This window comes from Oncorhynchus clarkii, chromosome 20 (genome assembly GCF_045791955.1).
Source record: "Oncorhynchus clarkii lewisi isolate Uvic-CL-2024 chromosome 20, UVic_Ocla_1.0, whole genome shotgun sequence".
Classification (NCBI taxonomy): Eukaryota; Metazoa; Chordata; class Actinopteri; order Salmoniformes; family Salmonidae; genus Oncorhynchus; species Oncorhynchus clarkii.
In genome coordinates this window covers 87,957,649-87,973,948 of record NC_092166.1, presented here as the reverse complement: position 1 = coordinate 87,973,948, position 16,300 = coordinate 87,957,649, and the positions used below count along the sequence as shown (strand labels likewise).

At 43.6% G+C, this 16,300-nt stretch overlaps 1 protein-coding gene across 1 annotated transcript in view; it reads left to right on the top strand.

Annotated features, from left to right (window-relative positions):
• The window catches only part of LOC139377191 (AT-rich interactive domain-containing protein 4B-like), a 186,776-nt gene that overhangs the window by 91,264 nt on the left and 79,212 nt on the right, over window positions 1-16,300 (top strand). The window contains exons 12-15 of the mRNA XM_071120192.1: window positions 2,628-2,700; window positions 5,060-5,154; window positions 6,238-6,335; window positions 15,232-15,463. Coding sequence (XP_070976293.1) covers window positions 2,628-2,700; window positions 5,060-5,154; window positions 6,238-6,335; window positions 15,232-15,463 — 498 coding nt within the window. The remainder of the gene's footprint in view (window positions 1-2,627; window positions 2,701-5,059; window positions 5,155-6,237; window positions 6,336-15,231; window positions 15,464-16,300) is intronic.

The window sequence follows — 16,300 nt, the reverse complement described above, 5'->3', positions numbered from 1 at the left end:
CCACTCTCAGAGGGAGTTGGGATATGGTGACCTTGGCTGTGACCCCACTCTCAGAGGGAGTTGGGATATGGTGACCCTGGCTGTGACCCCACTCCCTGCGGGTGTCTCAGGGGGAGTTGGGATATGGTGACCTTGGCTGTGACCCCACTCTCAGAGGGAGTTGGGATATGGTGACCCTGGCTGTGACCCCACTCCCTGCGGGTGTCTCAGGGGGAGTTGGGATATGGTGACCTTGGCTGTGACCCCACTCTCAGAGGGAGTTGGGATATGGTGACCCTGGCTGTGACCCCACTCCCTGCGGGTGTCTCAGGGGGAGTTGGGATATGGTGACCCTGGCTGTGACCCCACTCCCTGCGGGTGTCTCAGGGGGGATTGAGATATGGTGACCCTGGCTGTGACCCCACTCTCAGAGGGAGTTGGGATATGGTGACCCTGGCTGTGACCCCACTCCCTACGGGTGTCTCAGAGGGAGTTGGGATATGGTGACCTTGGCTGTGACCCCACTCTCAGAGGTAGTTCAGATACAGTGCCTTGCAAAAGTATTCGGCCCCCTTGAACTTTGCAACCTTTTGCCACATTTCAGGCTTCAAACATAAAGATATAAAACTGTATTTTTTTGTGAAGAATCAACAACAAGTGGGACACAATCATGAAGTGGAACGACATTTATTGGATATTTCAAACTTTTTTAACAAATCAAAAACTGAAAAATTGGGCGTGCAAAATTATTCAGCCCCTTTACTTTCAGTGCAGCAAACTCTCTCCAGAAGTTCAGTGAGGATCTCTGAATGATCCAATGTTGACCTAAATGACTAATGATGATAAATACAATCCACCTGTGTGTAATCAAGTCTCCGTATGAATGCACCTGCACTGTGATAGTCTCAGAGGTCCGTCAAAAGCGCAGAGAGCATCATGAAGAACAAGGAACACACCAGGCAGGTCCGAGATACTGTTGTGAAGAAGTTTAAAGCCGGATTTGGATACAAAAAGATTTCCCAAGCTTTAAACATCCCAAGGAGCACTGTGCAAGCGATAATATTGAAATGGAAGGAGTATCAGACCACTGCAAATCTACCAAGACCTGGCCGTCCCTCTAAACTTTCAGCTCATACAAGGAGAAGACTGATCAGAGATGCAGCCAAGAGGCCCATGATCACTCTGGATGAACTGCAGAGATCTACAGCTGAGGTGGGAGACTCTGTCCATAGGACAACAATCAGTCATATATTGCACAAATCTGGCCTTTATGGAAGAGTGGCAAGAAGAAAGCCATTTCTTAAAGATATCCATAAAAAGTGTTGTTTAAAGTTTGCCACAAGCCACCTGGGAGACACACCAAACATGTGGAAGAAGGTGCTCTGGTAAGATGAAACCAAAATTGAACTTTTTGGCAACAATGCAAGACGTTATGTTTGGCGTAAAAGCAACACAGCTGAACACACCATCCCCACTGTCAAACATGGTGGTGGCAGCATCATGGTTTGGGCCTGCTTTTCTTCAGCAGGGACAGGGAAGATGGTTAAAATTGATGGGAAGATGGATGGAGCCAAATACAGGACCATTCTGGAAGAAAACCTGATGGAGTCTGCAAAAGACCTGAGACTGGGATGGAGATTTGTCTTCCAACAAGACAATGATCCAAAACATAAAGCAAAATCTACAATGGAATGGTTCAAAAATAAAAATATCCAGGTGTTAGAATGGCCAAGTCAAAGTCCAGACCTGAATCCAATCGAGAATCTGTGGAAAGAACTGAAAACTGCTGTTCACAAATGCTCTCCATCCAACCTCACTGAGCTCGAGCTGTTTTGCAAGGAGGAATGGGAAAAAATTTCAGTCTCTCGATGTGCAAAACTGATAGAGACATACCCCAAGCAACTTACAGCTGTAATCGCAGCAAAAGGTGGCGCTACAAAGTATTAACTTAAGGGGGCTGAAAAATGTTGCACGCCCAATTTTTCAGTTTTTGATTTGTTAAAAAAGTTTGAAATATCCAATAAATGTCGTTCCACTTCATGATTGTGTCCCACTTGTTGTTGATTCTTCACAAAAAAATACAGTTTTATATATTTATGTTTGAAGCCTGAAATGTGGCAAAAGGTCGCAAAGTTCAAGGGGGCCGAATACTTTCGCAAGGCACTGTATGGTGACCCTGGCTGTGACCCCACTCCTTGCGGGTGTCTCAGGGGGAGTTGGGATATGGTGACCCTGGCTGTGACCCCACTCCCTGCGGGTGTCTCAGGGGGGATTGAGATATGGTGACCCTGGCTGTGACCCCACTCCCTGCGGGTGTCTCAGGGGGGATTGAGATATGGTGACCCTGGCTGTGACCCTACTCCCTGCGGGTGTCTCAGGGGGAGTTGAGATATGGTGACTCTGGCTGTGACCTCACTCCCTGCGGGTGTCTCGGGGAGTTGAGATATGGTGACCCTGGCTGTGACCCTACTCCCTGCGGGTGTCTCAGGGGGAGTTGGGATATGCAGAAAACAAATTTCCATTTCACACAAGGACAATATAACAGGACAATATAAGCACCCCCCCCCCCCCCCCCCCAAATTATGAATATTATTATTATTATAGGAGTCAATGTCATGTGTGTTGTAATTTCCTGTTCCTGTGTGCAGGAGGAAGTGGAGCCCTTCCCCGAGGAGAGAGAGAACTTCTTGCAGCAGCTATACAAGTTCATGGAGGACAGAGGTGAGACACGCTCCTTAAGATCAATCCCAACTCCTGTTTGATCCACCCACCTAGACTGACAGAGAACTGCCTCCCACACAGTTGAATGCTAGTGTTGCATGGATTGTAGTGGTATAATGCAACTTCACTACCTTTTTGATACTAGAAGATGAAAAATGGTAAGCTATTAGAATTAGTTACTTTCAGTACTTCTGTCTCACGTCATATACGGATTGAGAGGATCGAGTCAGTCTAGTAATTTGTCTGAATCTTCTCAAGGGGGCAGTAGTAAGCTAGCCAGGCTACTTGTCTTATCAAGGGGGCAGTAGTAAGCTAGCCAGGCTACTTGTCTTATCAAGGGGGCAGTAGTAAGCTAGCCAGGCTACTTGTCTTATCAAGGGGGCAGTAGTAAGCTAGCCAGGCTACTTGTCTTATCAAGGGGGCAGTAGTAAGCTAGCCAGGCTACTTGTCTTATCAAGGGGGCAGTAGTAAGCTAGCCTGTCAACCTGTCTTCTTTAGAGGGCAGTAGTAAGCTAGCCAGGCTACTTGTCTTATCAAGGGGGCAGTAGTAAGCTAGCCAGGCTACTTGTCTTATCAAGGGGGCAGTAGTAAGCTAGCCAGGCTACTTGTCTTATCAAGGGGGCAGTAGTAAGCTAGCCTGTCAACCTGTCTTCTTTAGAGGGCAGTAGTAAGCTAGCCAGGCTACTTGTCTTCTTTAGAGGGCAGTAGTAAGCTAGCCAGGCTACTTGTCTTATCAAGGGGGCAGTAGTAAGCTAGCCAGGCTACTTGTCTTTTTTAGGGGTCAGTAGTAAGCTAGCCAGGCTACTTGTCTTCTTTAGAGGACAGTAGTAAGCTAGCCAGGCTACTTGTCTTCTTTAGGGGGCAGTAGTAAGCTAGCCAGTCTACTTGTCTTCTTTAGAGGACAGTAGTAAGCTAGCCAGGCTACTTGTCTTATCAAGGGGGCAGTAGTAAGCTAGCCAGGCTACTTGTCTTATCAAGGGGGCAGTAGTAAGCTAGCCAGGCTACTTGTCTTATCAAGGGGGCAGTAGTAAGCTAGCCAGGCTACTTGTCTTATCAAGGGGGCAGTAGTAAGCTAGCCAGGCTACTTGTCTTATCAAGGGGGCAGTAGTAAGCTAGCCAGGCTACTTGTCTTATCAAGGGGGCAGTAGTAAGCTAGCCTGTCAACCTGTCTTCTTTAGAGGGCAGTAGTAAGCTAGCCAGGCTACTTGTCTTATCAAGGGGGCAGTAGTAAGCTAGCCAGGCTACTTGTCTTATCAAGGGGGCAGTAGTAAGCTAGCCAGGCTACTTGTCTTCTTTAGAGGGCAGTAGTAAGCTAGCCAGGCTACTTGTCTTATCAAGGGGGCAGTAGTAAGCTAGCCAGGCTACTTGTCTTTTTTAGGGGTCAGTAGTAAGCTAGCCAGGCTACTTGTCTTCTTTATTGGGCAGTAGTAAGTTAGTCTGTCAACCTGTCTTCTTTAGGGGGCAGTAGTAAGCTAGCCAGGCTACTTGTCTTCTTTAAGGGGCAGTAGTAAGCTAGCCAGTCTACTTGTCTTCTTTAGAGGACAGTAGTAAGCTAGCCAGACTACTTGTCTTCTTTAGGGGACAGTAGTAAGCTAGCCAGGCGATTTGTCTTCTTTAGGGGGCAGTAGTAAGCTAGCCAGGGGACTTGTCTTCTTTAGGGGGCAGTAGTAAGCTAGCCTGTCAACCTGTCTTCTTTAGGGGGCAGTAGTAAGCTAGCCAGGCTACTTGTCTTCTTTAGGGGGCAGTAGTAAGCTAGCCTGTCAACCTGTCTTCTTTAGGGGGCAGTAGTAAGCTAGCCAGGCTACTTGTCTTCTTTAGGGGACAGTAGTAAGCTAGCCAGGCGATTTGTCTTCTTTAGGGGGCAGTAGTAAGCTAGCCAGGGGACTTGTCTTCTTTAGGGGGCAGTAGTAAGCTAGCCAGGCTACTTGTCTTCTTTAGGGGACAGTAGTAAGCTAGCCAGGGGACTTGTCTTCTTTAGGGGGCAGTAGTAAGCTAGCCAGGGGACTTGTCTTCTTTAGGGGACAGTAGTAAGCTAGCCAGACTACTTGCTCATGCAGCTGACAGCATAAGCCACTTGAGAAGCAAGCGAGAAGAAAGAAAATGAGGATCGTTTTAGAATTGAGTATCATTTTAGAATTGAGTATTGGTTTATTATTGAGTATCGTTTTGGCATCTAGTATTGTGATACTAAACCTGGTATTGGTACCGAAGTCAAAATTCTGGTATAGCGACAACACTAGTTTGAGTGAAACGTTTTGAACAAAACTTTATGTGCCTTGCACCTGAAAGTAGCTAGATGTGTGTGTTCTACTTCTGAACCTGTTTCCATCTAACTATTGTGTTGTTTATCCTCCTGTAGGAACCCCCATCAACAAGAAACCAGTGCTGGGCTACAGGAACCTGGACCTTTTCAAGCTCTACAGACTGGTGCAGAAACTGGGAGGCTTCCATGATGTGTGTATCCAGCTCCACTGATCATAATCACCCAGCTCCACTGATCATAAGCACCCAGCTCCACTGATCATAAGCACCCAGCTCCACTGATCATAAGCACCCAGCTCCACTGATCATAAGCACCCAGCTCCACTGATCATAAGCACCCAGCTCCACTGATCATAATTGCCCAGCTCCACTGATCATAATCACCCAGCTCCAATGATCATAAGCACCCAGCTCCACTGATCATAAGCACCCAGCTCCACTGATCATAATCATCCAGTTCCACTGATCATAATCACCCAGCTCCACTGATCATAATCACCCAGCTCCACTGATCATATTCACCCAGTTCCACTGATCATAATCACCCAGTTCCACTGATCATAATCACCCAGCTCCACTGATCATAAGCACCCAGTTCCACTGATCATAATAACCCAGTTCCACTGATCATAATAACCCAGTTCCACTGATCATAATAACCCAGTTCCACTGATCATAATCACCCAGCTCCACTGATCATAATCACCCAGCTCCACTGATCATAATAACCCAGCTCCACTGATCATAATAACCCAGTTCCACTGATCATAATAACCCAGTTCCACTGATCATAATCACCCAGCTCCACTGATCATAATCACCCAGCTCCACTGATCATAATCACCCAGCTCCACTGATCATAATCACCCAGCTCCACTGATCATAATAACCCAGTTCCACTGATCATAATAACCCAGTTCCACTGATCATAATCACCCAGCTCCACTGATCATAATCACCCAGCTCCACTGATCATAATAACCCAGCTCCACTGATCATAATAACCCAGCTCCACTGATCATAATCACCCAGCTCCACTGATCATAATAACCCAGTTCCACTGATCATAATAACCCAGCTCCACTGATCATAATAACCCAGCTCCACTGATCATAATAACCCAGCTCCACTGATCATAAGCACCCAGCTCTATTACCATTTTGTAGAGTTCACCAGCCTTTTGTCCTGAGTGAATGTTCTACTGTGACATATTGGCATATTGGAATCTGTAATGTCTCTCTTTCTCTGTGCCTTGTTCTCTCGTGTCCTGAGCAGATTGAGAGTGGATCCGTATGGAAGACTGTCTACCAGGCTCTGGGAATCCCTGTGCTTAACTCTGCTGCCGGCTACAACGTCAAATGTGCTTACCGCAAGTACGTATTGCCACACCAGCCCTTTGCTCTTCATATTACAGAGCATATTTGGGGGGGGTCCGAAATTATTGACACACTTGACAAAGATGGTATAAAAAAGACTGTGTAAAATACCAAATACTGAGCTATATTGAATGCTCAAAAAATATGTATATATTTTATCACCAATGACTAAGAGAAAGAGATTTTAACAATAATAATTAAAACAATTCTCCAAAATGATTGCCTGTTTTCAATACTTGGCCTTATGAGGATAATGGCACTGCACCTTTTTCGACGGTTATCGACTATAATAAATGTAGCTGCCACCATTGGAACAAAGTTTATCATAGCGGTTTGCACTTTATTATGGATGGTAGGTTCAGTACACATCAGGCATTGTGTTGTTGTTGTGGTGTTTGTTGATGTTTGACAGGTTGTCTTTGTAAATCCTTTATTGACTTAAGTGTATAAATAAAGTAAAAATCAAATCAAATGTATTTATATATCCCTTCGTACATCAGCTGATATCTCAAAGTGCTGTACAGAAACCCAGCCTAAAACCCCAAACAGCAAGCAATGCAGGTGTAGAAGCACGGTGGCTAGGAAAAACTCCCTAGAAAGGCCAAAACCTAGGAAGAAACCGAGAGAGGAACCAGGCTATGTGGGGTGGCCGGTCCTCTTCTGGCTGTGCCGGGTGGAGATTGTAACAGAACATGGCCAAGATGTTCAAATGTTCATAAATGACCAGCATGGTCAAATAATAATAATCACAGGCAGAACAGTTGAAACTGGAGCAGCAGCACAGCCAGGTGGACTGGGGACAGCAAGGAGTCATCATGTCAGGTAGTCCTGAGGCATGGTCCTAGGGCTCAGGTCCTCCGAGAGAGAGAAAGAAAGAGAAAATTAGAGAGAGCATACTTAAATTCACACAGGACACCGGATAGGACAGGGGAAGTACTCCAGATATAACAGACTGACCCTAGCCCCCCGACACATAAACTACTGCAGCAAAAATACTGGCGGCTGAGACAGAAAAAAAGATATACATACGGTCAAATGTTTGGACACTCCTTCCAGGGTTTTCTTTATTTGTACTATTTTCTACATTGTAGAATAATTAAATAACATACAGTGGGGCAAAAAAGTATTTAGTCAGCCACCAATTGTGCAAGTTCTCCCAATTAAAAAGATGAGAGAGGCCTGTAATTTTCATCATAGGTACACTTCAACTATGACAGACAAAATGAGAAAAGAAAATCCAGAAAATCACAATGTAGGATTTTTTATGAATTTATTTGCAAATTATGGTGGAAAATAAATATTTGGTCACCTACAAACAAGCAAGATTTCTGGCTCTCACAGACCTGTAACTTCTTCTTTAAGAGGCTCCTCTGTCCTCCACTCGTTACCTGTATTAATGGCACCTGTTTGAACTTGTTATCAGTGTAAAAGACACCTGTCCACAACCTCAAACAGTCTCACACCAAACTCCACTATGGACAAGACCAAAGAGCTGTCATAGGACACCAGAAACAAAATTGTAGACCTGCACCAGGCTGGGAAGACTAAATATGCAATAGGTAAGCAGCTTGGTTTGAAGAAATCAACTGTGGGAGCAATTATTAGGAAATGGAAGACAAACAAGACCACTGATAATCTCCCTCGATCTGGGACTCCACGCAAGATCTCACCCTGTGGGGTCAAAATGATCACAAGAACGGTGAGCAAAAATCCCAGAACCACACGGGGGGACCTAGTGAATGACCTGCAGAGAGCTGGGACGAAAGTAACAAAGCCTACCATCAGTAACACACTATGCCGCCAGGGACTCAAATCCTGCAGTGCCAGACGTGTCCCCCTGCTTAAGCTAGTACATGTCCAGGCCCATCTGAAGTTTGCTAGAGAGCATTTGGATGATCCAGAAGAAGATTGGGAGAATGTCATATGGTCAGATGAAACCAAAATATAACTTTTTGGTAAAAACTCAACTCGTCGTGTTTGGAGGACAAAGAATGCTGAGTTGCATCCAAAGAACACCATACCTACTATGAAGCATGGGGGTGGAAACATCATGCTTTGGGGCTGTTTTTCTGCAAAGGGACCAGGATGACTGATCCGTGTAAAGGAAAGAATGAATGGGGCCATGTATCCTGAGATTTTGAGTGAAAACCTCCTTCCGTCAGCAAGGGCATTGAAGATGAAATGTGGCTAGGTCTTTCAGCATGACGATGATCCCAAACACACCGTCCGGGCAACGAAGGAGTGGCTTCGTAAGAAGCATTTCAAGGTCCTGGAGTGGCCTAGCCAGGCTCCAGATCTCAACCCCATAGAAAATCTTTGGAGGGAGTTGAAAGTCCATGTTGCCCAGCAACAGCCCCAAAACATCACTGCTCTAGAGGAGATCTGCATGGAGGAATGGGCCAAAATACCAGCAACAGTGTGTGAAAACCTTGTGAAGACTTACAGAAAACGTTTGACCTCTGTCATTGCCAACAAAGGGTATATAACAAAGACAGGTTGAAGCCCGCTTGACAGACAGGTTGAAGCCCGCTTGACAGACAGGTTGAAGGCATCCGTGACAGAGAGTATACCTGTATACAGGTAGTCTACTGTAGCTACATTTTCAGATATTACACGTTTCTAATTTAGTCAGTCATTTTCATTTCAAGTTAAAGTGTACTGTTAGCTAGCTCGCGAACGTTAGCTGGCTCGCTAAGTGTACTGTTAGCTAGCTCGTGAACGTTAGCTGGCTCGCTAAGTGTACTGTTAGCTAGCTCGCTAACTTTACATGTATAGTCTGTGTAGTAATATTTCAAAGCAAATCAAAAGTTATTTGTCACATGCAACTTTTCAGGGAAGTCAGGAACCAATATACACAGTCAGTTAGGAAAGCTAAGGCTAGCTTTTTCAAACAGAAATTTGCATCCTGTAGCACTAATTCCAAAAAGTCCTGGGACACTGTAAAGTCCATGGAGAATAAGAGCACCTCCTCCCAACTGCCCACTGCACTGAGGCTAGGAAACTCTGTCACCAGCAATAAATCTACGATATTCGAGAATTTCAACAAGCATTTTTCTACGGCTGGCCATGCTTTCCACCTGGCTACCTCTACCTCGGCCTACATCTCTGCACCCCCTGCAGCAACTTGCCCAAGCCTCCCCATTTCTCCTTCTCCCAAATCCAGACAGCTGATGTTCTGGAGGAGCGGCAAAATCTGGATCTCTACAAATCAGCTGGGCTAGACAATCTGGACCCTCTCTTTCTAAAATGATCCACCGAAATTGTTGCAACCCCTATTACTAGCCTGTTCAACCTCTTTCGTATCGTCTGAGATTCCCAAAGATTGGAAAGCTGACGCGGTCATCCCCCTCTTCAAAGGGGAGACACTCTAGACCCAAACTGTTATAGACCTATATCTATCCTACCCTGCCTTTCTAAAATTTTCGAAAACCAAGTTAACAAACAGATCACCGACCATTTCGAATCCCACCGTACCTTCTCCACTGTGCAATCTGGTTTCTGAGCTGGTCACGGGTGCACCTTAGCCACGCTCGAGGTCCTAAACGATATCATAACCACCATCGATAAAAGACAGGACTGTGCAGCCGTCTTCATCGACCTGGCCAAGGCTTTCGACTCTGTCAATCACTGCATTCTTATCGGCAGACTCAATAGCCTTGGTTTCTCAAATGATTGCCTCGCCTGGTTCACCAACTACTTCTCAGATTTCAGTGTGTCAAATCAGAGGGCCTGTTGTCCAGACCTCTGGCAGTCTCTATGGGGGTGCCACAGGGTTCAATTCTCGGGCCGACTCTTTTCTCTGTATATATCAATGATGTCGCTCTTGCTGCTGCAGATTCTCTGATCCACCTCTACGCAGACGACACCATTCTGTATACTTCTGGCCCTTCTTTGGACACTGTTAACCTCTCTGATCTCCCCATCCCGGATCCGGTATCAGGAATACAGACTCAAGCTCATTACCATAACGCAACGTTAACTATTCATGAAAATCGCAAATGAAATGAAATAAATATGCCATCTCTCAAGCTTAGCCTTTTGTAAACAACACTGTCATCTCAGATTTTCAAAATATGCCTCTCAACCATAGGAAAACAATCATTTGTGTAAAAGTAGCTAGCTAGCGTAGCATTTAGCGTTAGCATTAGCATCCAGCACGCAACATTTCAACAAAAACATAAAAGCCTTCAAATAAAATAATTTACCTTTGAAGAACTTCTGATGTTTTCAATGAGGATACTCTCAGTTAGATAGCAGATGCTCAGTTTTTCCAAAAAGATTCTTTGTGTATTAGAAATAGCTCTGTTTTATACATCACATTTGGCTACCAAAAAAAAACGAAAATTCAGTCCTCAAAACGCGAACTTTTTTCCAAATTAACTCCATAATATCGACTGAAAACATGGCAAACGTTGTTTAGAATCAATCCTCAAGGTGTTTTTCACATATCTCTTCAATGATATATCGTTCGTGGAAGCATGGTTTCTCCCCTCAATCAAATGGAAAAATACTTGCACATGGCTTTGCGCACCAGTTTCGACGCAGGACACCAGGCGGACACTTGGAAAATGTAGTCTATGGTCAATCTTCCAATGATATGCCTACAAATACGTCACAATGCTACCGACATCTTGGGGAAACGGCAGAAGGTCTAAGCCTATTCCTGTCGCATTCACAGCCATATAAGGAGACATTAGAAAACAGAGCTTCAGAAATTCTGCTCATTTCCTGTTTGACGTATCATCTTGGTTTCGCCTGTAGAATCAAAACTGTCAAGAATATGCATAGTCGAGCATCTTTTCGTGACAAAATATCGCGCTTAAAACGGGAACGTTTTTTATCCAAAAATGAAATAGTGCCCCTAGAGATGCAACTGGTTAACAAATCTCCAAACGAGCTTCAATGCCATACAACACTCTTTCCGTGACCTCCAACTGTTTTTAAATGCTAGTAAAACTAAACGCATGCTCTTCAACCAATCGCTGCCCGCACCTGCCCGCCCATCCAGCATCACTACTCTGGACGGTTCTGACTTAGAATATGTGGACAACTACAAATATCTAGGTGTCTGGTTAGACTGTAAACTCTCCTTCCAGACTCTCATTAAGCATCTCCAATCCAAAATGAAATCTAGAATCTGCTTTCTGTTTCGCAACAAAGCCTCCTTCCCTCATGCTACCAAACATACCCTCGTAAACTGACTATCCTGCCGACTTCAGCGATGTCATTTACAAAATAGCCTCCAACACTCTACTCAGCAAATTAGATGTCTTTCTTATTGCCATCCGTTTTGTCACCAAAGCCCCATATACTATCTACCACTGCGACCTGTACGCTCTCGTTGGCTGGCCCTCGCTACATATTCGTCGCCAAACCCACTGGCTCCAGGTCATCTGTTATTTTATTTATCCGTTATTTTACCAGGTAAGTTGACTGAGAACACGTTCTCATTTGCAGCAACAACCTGGGGAATAGTTACAGGGGAGAGAAGGGGATGAATGAGCCAATTGTAAACTGGGGATTATTAGGTGACCGTGATGGTTTGAGGGCCAGATTGGGAATTTAGCCAGGACACCGGGGTTAACACCCCTACTCTTACGATAAGTGCCATGGGATCTTTAATGACCTCAGAGAGTCAGGACACCCGTTTAACGTCCCATCCGAAAGACGTCACCCTACACAGGGCAGTGTCCCCAACCACTGGGGCATTGGGAAAACATTTTAGACCAGAAGAAAGAGTGCCTCCTACTGGCCCTCCAACACCACTTCCAGGAGCATCTGGTCTCCCATCCAGGAACTGACCAGGAAGCAAGCCAGCAGTGGTATGCAGGGTGGTATGCTGCTGGCTACCATCTGCGCGTCTATCACTCCAGTGTTAATGCTAAATTGTAATTATTTCGCCTCTATGGCCTTACCTCTACATTTGCACATGTAGAGGTTTACATTTGAATCTGGTTGGTTGGTTAGCCACCTGCAGATTCATGCAGTATATGAACGTCATGAGTTGGGATTATCGTTAGTTGTTTGCCAAGCTAGCTAGCTACATGTATTAGTTAACAAAAGACGCCACTATGTAAGTATCCATTTGAATAGAATGTTCATGATATCACTGCAAAGTCTGAGCTGTCAACTATGGGAACTTGAAAAGACAGGTGTGTGCCTTCCCAAATCACGTCCAATCAATTTAATTTACCACAGGTGTTGTGGAAACATCTCAAGGATGAACAATGGAAACAAGATGCACCTGAGCTCAATTTTGAGTCTCATATCAAAGGGTCTGAATACTTATGTACAGTTGAAGTCCGAAGTTTACATACACCTTCACCAAATACATTTAAACTCCCTGTCTTTTAAGAATGTGAAATGTCAGAATAATAGTAGAGAGAATGATTTATTTCAGCTTTTATTTCTTTCATCACATTTCCAGTGGGTCAAAAGTTTACATACACTCAATTAGTATTTGGTAGCATTGCTTTAAATGGTTTAACTTGGGTCAAACATTTCAGGTAGCCTTCCACAAGCTTCCCACAATAAGTTGGGTGAATTTTGGCCCATTCCTCCTGACAGAGCTGGTGTAACTGAATCAGCTTTATAGGCCTCCTTGCTCGCACCCACAAATCTTCTCTGGGATTGAGGTCAGGGCTTTGTGATGGCCACTCCAATACCTTAATTTTGTTGTCCTTAAGCCATTTTGCCACAACTTTGGAAGTATGCTTGGGGACATTGTCCATTTGGAAGACCCATTTGTGACCAAGCTTTAACTTCCTGACTGATGTCTTGAGATGTTGCTTCAATATGTCCACATAATTTTCTATCCTCATGATTCCATCGATTTTGTGAAGTGCACCAGTCCCTCCTGCAGCAAAGCACCCCCACAACATGATGCTGTCACCCCCGTGCTTCACAGTTGGGATGGTGTTCTTCAGCTTGCAAGCCTCCCCTTTTTCCTCCAAACATAACAATGGTCATTATGGCCAAACAGTTCTATTTTTGTTTCATCAGACCAGAGGACATTTCTCCAAAAACTACGATCTTTGTCCCCATGTGCAGTTGCAAACTGTAGTCTGGCTTTTCTATTGCGGTTTTGGAGCAGTTGCTTCTTCCTTGCTGAGAGGCCTTTCAGGTTATGTCGATATCGGACTCGTTTTACTGTGAATATAGATACTTTTGTACCTGTTTCCTCCAGCATCTTCACAAGATCTTTTGCTGTTGTTCTGGGATTGATTTGCATTTTTCGCACCAAAGTATGTTCATCTCTAGGAGACAGAACGCGTTTCTTTCCTGAGCGGTATGACGGCTGCCTGGTCCCATGGTGTTTATACTTGCGTACTATTGTTTGTACAGATGAACGTAGTACCTTCAGGCGTTTGGAAATTGCTCCCAAGGATGAACCAGACTTGTGGAGGCCTACAATTTTTTTTCTGAGGTCTTAGCTGATTTCTTTAGATTTTCCCAAGATGTCAAGCAAAGAGGCACTGAGTTTGAAGGTAGGCCTTGAAATACATCCACAGGTACACTTTCAATTGACTCAAATGATGTCAATTAGCCTATCAGAAGCTTCTAAAGCCATGACATAATTTTCTGGAATTTTCAAAGCTGTTTAAAGGCACAGTCAACTTAGTGTATTTAAACTTCTGACCCACTGGAATTGTGATACAGTGAAAAAATCTGTCTGTAACAATTGCTGGAAAAATGACTTGTGTCATGCACAAAGTAGATGTCCTAACCGACTTGCCAAAACTATAGTTTGTTATATGTAATTTGTGGAGTTGTTGAAAAACAAGTTTTAATGACTCCAACCTAAATGTATGTAACTTATTGTGGGAAGCTTGTGGAAGGCTACCTGAAACGATTGACCCAAGTTAAACAATTTAAAGCAATGCTACCAAATACTAATTGAGTTTATGTAAACTTCTGTAAACTTCTGACACACTGGGAATGTGATGAAATAAATACAAGTTTAAATAAATCATTCTCTCTACTATTATTTGACATTTCACATTCTTAAAATAAAGTGGTGATCCTATCTGACCTAAAACAGGGAATTTTTACTAGGATTAAATGTCAGGAATTCTGAAAAACTTAATTTAAATGTATTTGTCTAAGGTTGATGTAAACTTCCGACTTCAACTGTGTATGTATATATATATATATTACGTTATACAGGTAAGTCAATAAAGGACAAATTGTTTTTTATAAAGATGACCTATCAAACATAATAAACACCAATAATCAACTACTGTTACACTATGCTTTATGTGTACTGAACCTACCACCCGTTATAATCAACTACTGTTACGCTATGCTTTATGTGTACTGAACCTACCACCCGTTATAATCAACTACTGTTACACTATGCTTTATGTGTACTGAACCTACCACCCATTATAAATTGCAATGCGCCATCGTCTGTCCCAATGGCTTCAAAACAGTGGCTGCTGAATTTAAAGAAATAACATTGCCATCGTCATATAGAGGACATCGCCATAGTCAGTAATCAGAATGAATATTGACAGATTGATTTGTTTTGTGATGTTTACTATAGAATACTATTTTAATTCTTAATTTCTTCACTCATCCATATGCTTTTTGAAAGTGTAGCTTTTCATCAATCCAGATGTCCAGATATTTATAAGTGGGGGATCAATGAGGGCACCATCCACATAAATCATCAGATAATATTTTACGTAATCTGGAACGTAACTTGGTTTTACCTGCATTAAGTACCAATTTCAGTTCAACAAAGGCTTTCTGCAGTAGAGGCAGATTGAAGTTATTTGATAAGGTATTGTTTTGCTCCTCTTTATCAAGGAATCCAATAACTCCAGACGGTATTGGAGTCACAGTGTTGACACCTTATTTGTGGTTGTTGATGTGTTGGGTTCTTTCTCAGGTACCTGTATGGGTTTGAGGAATACTGCACCTCCTGCGTCATCACTTTCCGTATGGACCTACCCCTGAAGCAGCCCAAGGCGGAGGGGGAGAGTGGGGAGGCATGGTCAGGGGGAGCCACTTCCGTCCCCCCTGTAGCCTCCTCCAGCTGTGGAGAGGAACAGAAGCAGAATGTATCTGAGAAATCCTCAGCGAGCTCAGAGACCAGCAGTGCTCAGCCTGACATCTACAAGGTCTCTGTCTCTCTCACGCTCTCACTCTCTCTGTCTCAAATCAATTCAAAGGTAGTTTTTTTTTGGAATGGGAAACTCCTGAGTGGCGCAGCAGTCTAAGGCACTGCATCTCAGTGCTAGTGGTGTTACTACAGACCCTGGTTCGATTCCAGGCTGTGTCACAACTGCCCGTGATTGGGAGTCCCATAGGGCATCGCACAATTGGCCCAATGACGTCCAGGTTTGGCCAGGATTAGCTGTCATTGTTAATAAGAATTTGTTCTTAATGACTTGCTAAGTTAAATAAAGGTCAAATATATTATAAACATTTTCTTGCCTTAATAAATAAAGATAAATTAAAAAGTAAACATATGTTTACAAAGTGAAATAGATCATTTATTTTAGTTTTTGTTTATTATCAGAAATTAACAGTGTTACACAGAAATTTCAAAAGAATAGAGACTTTTCACATTTTATAATATTGGCTATACACTGAGTGGACAAAACATTAGGAATACCTGCTCTTTTGACATACTGACCAGGTAAATCCAGGTGAAATCTATGATCCCTTGTTGATGTCACTTGTTAAATCAACATCAATCAGTATAGATGAAGGGGAGGAGTCAGGTTAAAGAAGGATTTTTAAATCTTGAGACAATTGAGACATGGATTGTGTATATACAGTGCCTTTGGAAAGTATTCAGACCCCTTGACTTGTTCTACATTTTGTTGCGTTACAGCCTTATTCTAAAATGGATTCAATAAAAAAGATCCTCATCAATCTACACACTATACCCCATAATGACATCACAATACCCCATAATGACATCACTATACCCCATAATGACATCACAGTAC